Raw genomic sequence first — 13,319 nt, 5'->3', positions numbered from 1 at the left:
TCTGAACCAATCTCGCCTACAACCTTTAACCCTTTTTCAACTCATCTTTTGTCCACTGAATTTCTGCTACATTAGGGGTGCAACAACACACAAAATTCACGGTTCGGTTTGATACTTTAGTGTCATGGTTCAGTATTTCTTTGGATACATAAAATAAATTTTAATGCTTTTTTAAACTTGTAATTTATTGAAGTTAAATACAAATATTTGTTTAAACTCAAAATTACAGTTGTTAAATTAAATGTTGGTGAAACAGCAAAATGATAAATGAATAATAAAATAAAAGTTTCTGATCACCCATCTTCTGTAGAAAACAGAATAAAGAATTAATTTATAATTAAATAATATTAAATAATAATTCAAGTCAAGTCAAGGAGGTTTATTTGTCACATGCACAGTTATACATAGTACAATTGTACAGTGAAATGTGTTTTCTGTACCTGCATCCTTTAAGAATAAAAAAGAATAAGCTAAATATTTATAAAATAGAATAAAAATAGAATAAAAATAGAATAGAATAAAAAAGGTAAATCTTAAGAGTTTTAAATAAGATAAAAAGAATAGCAGCATACTTATGCATATTTACAAACATATTTACGTGTACAAATGGGAGTGAGAAGTGGCTTTTTGTTTTGTTCAGTGCTCAGAGTTGAGCAAGCGGACAGCCAGGGGGAAGAAACTCTTCTTCAGCCTCTCAGTCTTAGTCCTCAGGCAGCGGAAGCGCCGGCCTGATGGCAGTGGAGAGAAGAGAGAGTGTGCGGGGTGGCTGGGCTGACTGAGGATCCTCTTAGCCCTTGACCTGCAACGTTCCACATAAATGTCTTGCAGGTTGAGGAGAGTTGTTCTGGTGGTCCGCTCAGCTACTCTGACCACCCTTTTTAGGGCCAAGAGGCCCTGCTTTGTGCAGTTCCCCATCCCCATAATTAATAATATTAATACATTTTTTAAAAAATAGCACTGCTTTTCATCTGCCATTCCGGATCAGTATAATGTGTGGTGATGGTTAGGTTCTTTAGTGGGGATAACTGTGGTTCTGGTTCTGTGCTGGGGATAACTCTGGTTCAGGTTCTGTAGTGGGGATAACTGTGGTTCTGGTTCTGTGCTGGGAAGAACACTGGTTCTGGTTTTGTGCATGGGATAACTGTGGTTCTGGTTCTTGCTGGAGATAACTCTGGTTCTGTGCTTGGGGATACCTCTGGTTCTGTGCAGGGAATAACTGTGGATCTGGTTCTGTGCTCTGGATAACTCTGGTTCAGGTTCTTTGCCAGAGGGAACTCTGGTTCTGGTTCTGTGCTAGAGAAAACTGTGATTCTGGTTCTGTGCTAGGGATGACTCTGGTTTTGGTTCTGTGCTGGAGAGAACTTTGGTTCTGGCTCTGTGCAGGGAATAACTGTGGATCTGGTTCTGTGCTCTGGATAACTCTGGTTCGGGTTCTTTGCCGGAGGGAACTCTGGTTCTGGTTCTGTGCTGGGGATAATTGTGGTTCTGGTTCTTGCTGGGGATAACTCTGGTTCTGGTTCTGTGCTGGGAATAGCTGTGATTCTGGTTCTGTGCTAGGGATGACTCTGGTTTTGGTTCTGTGCTGAAGAGAACTTTGGTTCTGGTTCTGTGCAGGGAATAACTGTGGATCTGGTTCTGTGCTCTGGATAACTCTGGTTCGGGTTCTTTGCCGGAGGGAACTCTGGTTCTGGTTCTGTGCTAGAGAAAACTGTGGATCTGGTTCTGTCCTGGGGATAACTCTGGTTCTGGTTCTGTGCTGGGGATAATTGTGGTTCTGGTTCTTGCTAGAGATAACTCTGGTTCTGGTTCTGTGCAGGGGATAACTGTGGTTCTTGTTCTTTGCCGGAGAGAACTCTGGTTCTTTACTGGAGAGAACTCTGGTTCTGTGCTGGGAATAGCTGTGATTCTGGTTCTGTGCTAGGGATGACTCTGGTTTTGGTTCTGTGCTGAAGAGAACTTTGGTTCTGGTTCTGTGCAGGGAATAACTGTGGATCTGGTTCTGTGCTCTGGATAACTCTGGTTCGGGTTCTTTGCCGGAGGGAACTCTGGTTCTGGTTCTGTGCTAGAGAAAACTGTGGATCTGGTTCTGTCCTGGGGATAACTCTGGTTCTGGTTCTGTGCTGGGGATAATTGTGGTTCTGGTTCTTGCTAGAGATAACTCTGGTTCTGGTTCTGTGCTGGGGATAACTGTGGTTCTTGTTCTTTGCCGGAGAGAACTCTGGTTCTTTACTGGAGAGAACTCTGGTTCTGTGCTGGCGATAACTATGATTCTGGTTCTGTGCTAGTGATGACTCTGGTTTTGGTTCTGTGCTGAAGAGAACTTTATTTCTGGTTCTGTGCAGGGAATAACTGTGGATCTGGTTCTGTGCTCTGGATAACTCTGGTTCGGGTTCTTTGCCGGAGGGAACTCTGGTTCTGGTTCTGTGCTAGAGAAAACTGTGGATCTGGTTCTGTCCTGGGGATAACTCTGGTTCTGGTTCTGTGCTGGGGATAACTGTGGTTCTTGTTCTTTGCCGGAGAGAACTCTGGTTCTTTACTGGAGAGAACTCTGGTTCTGTGCTGGCGATAACTATGATTCTGGTTCTGTGCTAGGGATGACTCTGGTTCTGGTTCTTTGCTGGAGAGAACTCTGGTTCAGGATCTGTACTGGGGATAACTGTGGTTCTGGTTCTTGCTGGAGATAACTGGTTCTTGTTCTGTGCTGGGGATACTTATGGTTCCGGTTCTTTGCTGGGGATAACTGTAGTTCTTGTTCTTTGCTCTAGAGAAATCTGGTTCTGGTTCTTTACTGGAGAGAACTCTGGTTCTGGTTCTCTGCAGGGGATAACAATGATTCTGGTTCTGTGCTGGGGATAACTCTGGAGCAGCTGGTGCTGATTGTCCAGAGCAGAATGCTGCACAAGCTGCTGAAGATAATGGATGATTCTTTACATCCTCTACAAAACACAGTGAACAAACATTAGTGAGTTTAGTGTTAAGCTTTGTTAAGTACACTGCAAGACAATGACTATTTTAAATTAATTATTTTTATTTAATTAAAAAAAAATACCTACTAAAACATTGTAATTTCCCTCTGGAATAAATAAAGTATTTTTCATTTTATTAAAGCCATCAGAGCTACAAAGTGAGTGTTAATCTCTCCCTGCAGACAGTAGATATAGATGTGGTGTTCGGTTCAGCTTGGTTACGTCTCTTTGCTGCTACCTCGACAACACGCTGAGAATCCTGATGATGGTGTGTTGTAGTGTGTTATACATATTAATACACGCTGGTATTTTTATGTACATTCATAAGCTGTAACACACGCACATTTGTCATCGTGACAACCTGAATGTACACACACAAACACGCACACACACACACATTACCATGCTCATATATCTTTATTCATATTTACATACACACACAATCCTGGCAGTTTTAAGTCCTAATGGTTACCAAACAACAACATGAATACAGAAGACACACAAAAAAAGATTGTGGGGAATGTGATATATTGTTAGTAAATAGGCTAGTCAGTACGATTAAACTGAAGGTGTTTTTAGGATGAGGATGGACATTTAAGGGATTTTTGAAGTCGACTATTCAGGCCATTTAAAATGGATTAGTCATAACGTCTCCATAATGAAATTGTAAAATGTGTGTAAAATTTCTAATTGTATGAGTGTGTTTTGTTTTTTTTTTTAAAGTGTGTTCCAGTAGCCGTTATGGTACAGTAGGTAGATGGGAAAGGGGTCAGGATTGGAAAACTAAAGAGAAGGTGCAGTCAGAGTAATTTTTCAACATCCTTCAGTTTTAATCAGCCAGTCAGATGCAGTGATGACCAGGAAAATCTTCAGACTTGATTACAGATAAATCTTAAATAAATGTGTGAAACTTCTTCTCTGAACCAACTTCAGACATCAATTATTAAAGTACTTCTGAGCAACAAAGATCAGGCCATGAAATCACCCAATTTGTGTCTGGAGAAAAGTTTTTTTTTCTTTTTAGCTATTTGGTAGAAAAAAAAACTTTTTCTTTCAGTCCTTCTTAATTCTCATAATATTTTTCTAAATATTGATGTGTGAAATTAATTTAGATGAATTACTCCGCCAACTCTATTCAGCAAATGTCACTAACAAATGATGAACATGTTTGTTATGTTTCTTTATTGTTTAAATCATACAGGCATTACACTCATTACAGCATTTATTACAGTTGAGTGTTTTCAGCTCTGTCTGCTCTGATGATCAATAACACTTTTTTACTCTTTCTGTAACTTTCACTGAATGTGCACACTTCTTACGCAGTAACTTTGTGGTTTAACATCAGACGTCTTTCTTCCTGCCCGTAGGTGCGTAAATACCTGCTGATGCTAGACGTGAGGAAGGACCACGTCAAGTTCTGGAGGCCTCAAGTCCTTCTAATGGTTTCCAACCCTCGCAGCAGTGTGGGCCTCATCACCTTTATCAACGACATCAAGAAGAGCGGCCTCTATGTGCTGGGACACGTTCATCTAGGAGACCTTGGTAAGGACATCGAGACTGATGGGAAACTGGGACGGACCCTAAATGGAGTCCCCTGAATCTGAATTCTCTTCATAGTTCCACAGTGGGAACAAAAGATATGTTCATTATCCACTGAAGAGCCCTTTTCTCCATTACTTGGAGCTCACATAAAGGAGCCTTTCTTTCCCACAGGAACACAGAAGTGGATTTTCTTGTTGAGGATTCTCAGCTACTTCCACATTATCCTCCTAATTTATTTTATCTTCTTCATTTATTCTCTAAGCTTCTATGTCCATTTGAACAGTCTTGTTAAGAGCCGAGGTTCTTAACAGCTGAGTGTGAGAAGTCTTGAACCAAACCTCTTTGTATTTATTGACAGGAAAGTTGAAATGGCTGCAGCAAATTATTAAAACATAAATGTAAACACATGCGTTACAGGAACAATTGTCCACTTCCTGAAGACTGAAAGTTTTCAACAATGTCTAAACCTTTTCAGAAAAGACCTCTCTTTATTTTTTTAAGTAGACTTCAGGAATATGTCTCCAGGCTTCTTAAAGGACTTTTCAAAACTCTCCTTTAAATGTTTTGGCCTTTTGTTCCATTGTCTGCCCAGATGATACCACACTGCTTCAATATTGTTGAGATCCGGGTTCTAGGGAGGATCCATCAGACCTGTTGTCACAGATTTTAAGTCCAGTTTTTGTGTCATGTGACATACCTCAGCCTTTTTTTCCCCTGTTTCCCTTCCTAAAGAATGGCTTCTTGACAGCCACCCTTCTGTTGAGACCATTTCTGATGAGGCTTTGTCCAACAGTAGATGGATCAACTGAAGGTCCAGATGCATCTCTCAGGTCCTGGTTCAGATCTTTGCTGGATTTGTTCCCATTTCTTCAGGACATCACTTTCACATCTTGTTTATCTGCTGTAGTTAGTTTTTTTTAGTACTGAAACTTCTTCTTTTGTCCCCATTTTTTCAGGTTTGCTCACGTTTTTAGGACAGACTGCATGTCATGCTGACATTCGCTAAGTTTCCCGCTAACAGCTCTTTGGGAATCACCTTGTTGCTGCTAATATCCTATTTTATGTGAAATGGTCTTATCTTTGCTGTTTGGAGTTGAAACTAAAGGGAGCAAAGGATGTGTCTCTCTGACAAGCTGCTGGTAACAAAGAGTCTAATGGTCCAGTTTATAACTGGTTCTTCACTAAGTAGTCTGTCATGTATCAACACAACACTGGTTCATCTCGAGTTAGAACCGTTTTTTATGCATGATGGATTCATAGGTCAGTGTGCAAAGTAAAACTCTGAAAGACTTTCATAAAGCTGGAGAATTGTTGGTTTGGAGTATCCTGATGTTTCTGAGGATGGCTCCTCACCTCCAAGTCTGTTTACTCTGTTTTTTTTTGTTTGTTTGTTTTACTTCCTCTGTGTTTCAGTTGTTTTTCGACAAGAAGTTACTACTGTTGATCTTTATTTCTGACCCTTTTGTCTCCTCCTGGCTCTCAGACACGTTACCATCTGACCCCCTGCAGTCCCAGTATGACTCCTGGTTGTCCCTGGTGGACCATCTAAACATCAAAGCCTTTGTCAACCTGACGCTGGCAGACTCTGTTCGTCATGGTGTCCAGCATCTCCTTTTCATCTCAGGACTGGGTCAGTACCACTGCCAACAGCACACAGTCCATTTAAAAGCCTGTTTTTATTTTTATTTCACCTGCAAATAACATGTTTGTACTTTCTGATGTGATTTAGTCATTTTCATCTTCCAGCATTAACACAGCTTATGCAAATACCCATGTTTAAAACATTTTTTTCTAAGTCAAGGGTTTTACCAGTAAATCCCTGACAAAATCCACTTCCTCTCCTTCAGTGTTAAAAAAAAAGTTATGTGAAAGTACTTAATTAGCAAAGCTCAGCTAAGCTAGCATCACGATGCTAACTCCACTGAGAATGAGCTTACTTTAACCTGCAAACTGACTTCTGATGAACCCCACAGGAGCATGTTCAACCAAACAAAGATGTCTACATCTGATTACAGTAAAATGATCCTTTAATTTATTTATATGTAAACTGAATTAAGACCATTGATGTTTGATTCAATGTGGCAGATGCAGAATTTTTGTGCTAAATATTATGTTAGAAATGTAACTTCTGAGGACAGTTTCATTTACACCCACAAAAATGAGGATAGTACACAGTTGCTCTCCGTTAAACTACATATCAGTCAAAAGTTTCCCTTTCCCATTACAGTGGTCCCTCATTTATTGCAGGGGTTACGTTCTGAAAACATGCTATAAATAAAATCCGCAAAATGACGACCTTATTAATTTTTCACAATTCAAATGCATGTTAAGGCCTAATTATCCGTCCTTGGAATGTTTATAGACCTTTCCCAAACTATAATGAACATTTTCAACATTCTCACACACTTTATACACTCTCAAAAACTTGCATATATTTAACAACGTGAATCTCTTAATAATTATTCTCCCCATAAAATATATTACAGCTTCTCTGCGGGCGCTGCATCCCCACCCTCGTCTGCAACGTTTTTCAGAAGAACACGGTTATTGGAAGTTGCTGGTGCTCCTTTTTTTCTGGGCGAGAATGTTCTTGTATGCATTGATGTTTACCGACCCAATCAAAAAACAAAGCCCAGTGGGCTGATTCCTACAGTAAAATTTGCACATAAAATGGTTGAAATAGGATTTAGATATACTTAAATATGCAGTGCTGCATACAAAAAGATCTTCGACACAGCGAGACCACAGAAGATGGCGAGGGACCACTGTATATTTAATGCGTTAAATCACATATGAATTTAAGTATCTTGATAGTTGTGTGTCCGTGGTCCAGTACTCTATAATACTATGTACATATAACAAGGACAAATCTAAAGAACTCCTAAAAACAGTGAGAAATTAACATGAACTAGTTCATTGTGGGACTGTTAACTTAGTTCAGAAGAACAAAATTTGGGTCAGGTCCAAAGTCTATTTTCTCCAGGAACCTTCTTCACTGACCTGAATGTTTCCAAGCAGCAGCCATGATAAAACTCAACAAAAGGAGCTCAGGTACCTCCTTTATTATCTCCTTCAGGAAACACTGGAGCATCATTTATGAAAGAAAGGGGTTAATTCTCTCCCACGATTCCTTGCTGCTTTTGAAACAATGCTGGATTATGGTAAACATGAAGACAGAAACTGAAACATGTTTCACTTTTCAGGGTTTTTCTTTATAATAAGTGAGGCTATTCAGAGAAGCAAATTTTCAAAAGTAAATTTTTAACACCAAAACAGAGTTTGCAGCAGCTGCAGATAGTCCTGAAACTTGTTTTTTAAGTGTTTAACTTTTAAATCATCCTGCTTAAAACAGGTTTTTCTGCTAATTTAACACTAAGACTAACATATCTACTTTAATTTTAAGTCTCAGCTTTTTGCATTTAATTTTTCAGTCACGTCATGTGCTTCATGTTCTGCTGGAGTTTCTCATTTTCCACATTTTATCACCTTCCACTTTAACCACCAGCTCAATGTCCAGGGGTCATTTCCTTTTACTGATGGCTTTTACAATCCTTTCATCTTTCTGACATGCAAATTTATATATAAACATTTCCTAGACTGGTCATTAGAAATGATTTTTTGCATTTCTTGATGGTTTTTAAAGAAGCCTTTTTAATTTGTTTCTTTATTTTTTCTTTTTAACATTTTCTTAACTTGTATTTCAAATTTAGATTTTACAGAAACTAAATTTTAGCTGATTTTTTCTCATATGTAACAACCAGGATCAGTTTGATTAATATCTGAAAAAATCAGTGATGATGATGATGATGAAAAATTTGTCATCTCATTTCTGTCTTTCTATCATCTGTTTTTCTTCTCCTCTTTTAGGTGGAATGCGTCCCAACACCTTGGTTCTTGGTTTCTATGACGACTGTCTTCCAGAGGACAGGCTGATAAATCCCTTCCAGTCTTCCATCCAGTCCTCAGACCCCCTGAGCTTCTCTCAGGAGCTGGAGCAGCCTCCTCTCTTCCACTTTTCCTCCCTACGAGGGTCCAGTGACAGACCAGATGGTGGTGAATTTGGGGATGGGAAGGTTTTAGGGCCTCAGGAGTACGTGGCGGTCATTTCTGACGCCATGAAGATGCTAAAAAACGTGGTGCTAGCTCGATACTTCAACAGCTTTGACCGAGCACAGGTCCTCTCGCCACCACCCTCGTCTTCAGGGAAGGGGGTTGTGTTTGTTGACGTCTGGCCGGTGAACCTCCTGCGCCCAGACAGCTGCAACTACGTGGACACCTGTTCTCTGTTCCTGCTGCAACTGGCGTGCATCCTCAACATGGTGAGAGCCTGGAGGAAAGCGACGCTGCGTCTCTTCCTGTGTGTGGAAGATGGGCGGAGCGTCAGGGCCTCCGAGCAGAAGCTGGGCCAGCTGCTGAAAGATCTGAGGATCAAAGCTCACGTCTGCTCCGTGCCCTGGGACCAAGTAGCGGCGCTACACTGGCAGCGTCAAGGCAACTGGAGCAAGAAGCAGCCGTCTCCAGATGCCACCACCGACGAGAAGACGGCGAGGGCCGATGATCAGGAGAGTGAAGACGACTATGTCAACAGCTTTCCGAGCAATGCCACTCGTCTGTCTGATGACTACCTGTCAGCTGTCAACAGGGTGATCCTGGATCAGGCCCGGCCTCCTCCGGCTGTACGTTTCCTGTACCTGCCGCGGCCCCCAGCCGACACACGCCGCTACACTTCCTATTTACACCAGCTGGAGCTGCTGACTCGTGACTTGGGCCCGACGCTCCTAATCCACGGTGTCACGCCCGTCATCACCACAGACCTCTGACCTCAGACATGTTCAGTGTGACCTCACGCCACCACCAAGAGTCAAACGTCTCCTCACTTAACTTTTTCTTTTTTTTATCTATGCTCCTAACTTCCAGCAAATTTTCCTGATAACACTGCTGGTTGATTCCTCGAATCACACAGTGCCTTGTTGATCAGCAGCCTTATTGATCAATAATAGCAGAGGTGCTGCTCCTGAATGAACTTGAAGGTTTTATCCCAAAATTTCATGTTGGATCTCATGGTGACATTCCTTTAACTCTGTTTATCCAAGTGCACTTATTTCCTTCCTCTGACATACTGCATGTCATGCAGCTTTTATATGTTTACAACCACAGAGACGACAGTGATCGTCCTCGATTACATATTGATTTGTTTGTAAGTCAGTTAGGTAGTAACTCTGTCACTTTGTCACTCTGTTTTCACTTTGCGGCGACCTCGCTTCTCCACAGGCCTTGTGTTAAATCGTCTGAACAAATTTAAATACCTGTTTGCTTCTGCAGCTTTTAGTCATTAACGACCTGCAGCATTTAAATTAATTCCTGTAAATTCTGCTCAACAAAGCTGCTTTTGGGGGATTTTTATACCAGCTGAAGTGCGGCCGACAAATCATGTTTCTATTAATTGATTGTGCACTCTGTTTCCTGTTTATCAATAATCTGAAGGTGTACGATTAGTAATTTTCCTCCTCACGTGGATGTGAAGACGTCTGTGAGGCTCAGACTCGGATAGCAGCTGGTGTTTTTGTTGTGGTTGAACTTGACTTCTTTGTTCAGAATGAAATGTCTTTATTGGGTTTCTGCAGATCTTTGGACACTAAACTCATCACACTACTGGTACAACGGTCCTTCACATCTGGAAACACTTAAAGAATAAAACATTCAAAGTTCCTGTTGAAAATTTCAATATGTATAAAATGTAAACTGAAATAATAGAAAAAATAAACATCTTTTTGTCATTTTTTACTTTTTTCTTTTTTTCTTTTCCTGAACGACAGCTCTGGGATTCTGGATTTTGTGCATCTCCAAATAGAGCCGAGGGCTCTTTCTGTTTGTTTGAGGTAAACATGGGGAATCAGGCCTGAGATGGCTCAGCAGCTCAGACATGGCGATACAAAATGGAGCCTGCCAACCAGATTAGCTCGTCCTGCAGTGTCCCTAACCGACAAGCAGGCAGAAATGGATTCCATCTCAGCGCCAAGGTGAACAACAGATTGGAGAAATAAGACCAAATAACTGCTGATATTTCTTCAGGAGGAGGGTGGCTGACATTTATCAGTGAGTGATAGACCCCAACCTGGAGAGAATTTGATGTGTGTGTGCACCGATGGGTTCAGGTTTTCTGGAGTGTTGGTGGAGATTCTTCTTTGAAAAGAATCTGTAGAAAACCAGTTAAAACAACCTATGAAAATTATTATACATTAAACACTAGGTTACCCAAATTTAACTCAATTTGAACAGAAGTGGCTTAAAACTTTAACGCCTGGTAAACTTTGGGGCTGGATTTATCCGAACACCCTCAGCTACATGTATTCCATTCATTTACACAACTCGGGCCTTTGACAGTGCTCTTAAATAAAAAGCCTAAATATACAAGGACACAAATACACACACCTTATCTGGGTCTGTCCTCAGAAAGTCTTCAGCCTGCTGATGTTGAACTTGCAGTTATTCATGAAAGCATTCATGCTCCTTTTAGCTGGACCAACAACTTGAATTGAAGGGATGTTGCCTTCTATCGGTTCTGTCTCCTCTTTCTTTTCTCTACTCTCCTTTTCATTTCTGTTCAAGCTTCTCTCCTTTTTTCTGTCCCCTCTGTAATATTGTTTTAACAATATTATTTAAATTCTGTAATTCAAAATAAATTATTTAAATAAAAGATCTGATTATCAAGAGTAACCATAAAGCTCCTCCTGGCAAAGCATATTTGTTTGGCACAACACAGCAGCCAGACCATCATTCTGCTGCCACCATGCTGAACAGGACAAGTTAAATAAATAAAAAAAAGATGGACTGGCAACCCATTGTCCTCCTGAAACATCTTCTGTTTCTTCAGGGCTTTGTTCTCCACCTGCCGGTGCGCAGAGCTTTGATATGAAAGATATGCTTTGCTGTTGGAGTGCAAACATATGTCTGTACATCCTCGCTGTTAAAGCTGTTAAAGATACGATGTAGTAAAACGCTGGTTGGAGGGGCCCCCTTTGAAATTTTGCCTAGAGCTGCAGAAGTCTGTAGAATCAACTCTGACCAGAGGTCCTGTCAGCTAAGAAACAGGAAACTGACTACAATTCACACAGACTCACCAGAACTGGACAATAGGAAATGGAGAAACGTTGCTGGTGTGATGAATCGCCATTTCAGCTCCACATTCAGATGCTAGGTTCAGAATCTAGTGGAAACATCATGAAAACATGAATCCATCCTGCCTTGAATCAATGCTTCAGGCTGCTGCTGGTGTAATGGTGTGGGAGATATTTTCTTGGCTCCTTAGTACCAACGTGGCCTGGTTAAACCAGCACAGCCTACCTGAGTATTGTTGCTGACCATGTCCATCCCTTTATGACCACAGTGTCACTGCTATTTCCAGCAGGGTAATGCACCATGTCACAAAGCTCAATAAACAAGTTTAATGGTGGAACAACAAATTAAAAACACAATGAACATCAGATCCAACAAAAGTCTGCAAAGCTGTTCTGATTTAAGTTAAAAAAAAAATGCCTGTGGGATTGTCAAGGAAAATATTCCAGACTTTATGTTCCTGGTCTCTGATATCTACAGGGATGCTTCAGTTTCCCTTTAGCAAAAGCAAATTTATCTTCAGAGACTACTTCTGCAGACATTCCTCAGTCAGAACCTGATGAAAGAAATAAAAGTTCTCAGTTAAATCTCAGCAAAGAACAATGAGAACTGAGAAAAACAAGTTATCTAACAAATGTTTGATCCGTTTTCTGACAATCTATGATTTTACTTTTAAATAAGAATTTATAAAAGAGAAATTATTTCTGTATTCATGGAGTGAAAGATACACTTTAGAATTCTTTATCAAAACCACATATCAGTGGTTTTGATAAAGCTGATAACTTAAAGATTTAAATAAAGTTCATTTGGTTTGTTAAGAAGTGAAAAATACTAAGTTTTAAATATTTTTTTTAGTTTCAGCTCAAACAGCTGAGTTTTGATGGAAGAAAACATCAACATTAAACTACTGAGATTTATTGACAAAAAGCAAATCTTTAGTTGACATTTGCATCTGAAACAGTTATCACTACAGAGTATAAATGATTTTGCTGCTGTTAGTAGTGGATTTTGAGAATTTTAACATCTTTAAATGTAAATCTGAATGCAAACTCCAACTTTCTGCACATTTAAATGAAAAACATGATTCACAGGAAAAGCCAGAGGTGTGTTTGGTCGAAACGTCTAATAAAATCTGGGTGTCACTGAGACCAAATCCTATTTGACATTCCTACCTTCATCTCTCTCCCTTCATCTGATGACTCTGGCGATCTGCATGCCACATACAATTAAGTGGATATAAAATTAGGGATGGAGATGAAATTTAAAGTGCAGCAGAAATTCTCAGCGATGACGTGTGTGTGTGTGTGTGTGTGTGTGTGTGTGTGTGTGTGTGTGTGTGTGTGCACCGACAGCATCCCTGCTGGTTTTGGACCTGACGAGCCGTGGAAGTGGCAATGTTGTGACAAGGTTCCTCTGATCAGGCTCCTGACATGACAGAGCAGAGTTTTACACTCTGAGGCAAAAACACACCCATGGTTTCCATCTTAATTTTCTCTTCTTCACACACGCACACACACACACACACACGTATATTTCAGAAATCCCCCATGGGGTAGCGGCTCTTCTCCTCGGCTGCACTCACCCTCCACCCTCCTGTCATCATTTCTTGTTCTTTTTGCCTTGCAGCTTTTTTTTTTTTTTTTTTTTTTACAGCAAGCTGAACACTTAAAAAGCAAAACTTGTTTCTTGCTTGAA

At 40.5% G+C, this 13,319-nt stretch overlaps 1 protein-coding gene across 1 annotated transcript in view; it reads left to right on the top strand.

The window, feature by feature from the left end:
- Positions 1 to 10,292, top strand: part of zgc:153039 (uncharacterized protein LOC767698 homolog) — a 76,879-nt gene extending 66,587 nt beyond the window's left edge. Inside the window, exons 11-13 of the mRNA XM_041994998.1 lie at positions 4,334 to 4,508; positions 5,992 to 6,138; positions 8,376 to 10,292. Coding sequence (XP_041850932.1) covers positions 4,334 to 4,508; positions 5,992 to 6,138; positions 8,376 to 9,328 — 1,275 coding nt within the window. The 3' untranslated portion in view covers positions 9,329 to 10,292. The remainder of the gene's footprint in view (positions 1 to 4,333; positions 4,509 to 5,991; positions 6,139 to 8,375) is intronic.
- Positions 10,293 to 13,319: the final 3,027 nt, after the last annotated feature.

The sequence above is a fragment of the Melanotaenia boesemani genome, chromosome 9 (assembly GCF_017639745.1).
Source record: "Melanotaenia boesemani isolate fMelBoe1 chromosome 9, fMelBoe1.pri, whole genome shotgun sequence".
Lineage (NCBI taxonomy): Eukaryota > Metazoa > Chordata > Actinopteri > Atheriniformes > Melanotaeniidae > Melanotaenia > Melanotaenia boesemani.
Note: the sequence above shows the minus strand (reverse complement) of the source record. Positions and strands in the feature narration are given on the sequence as shown.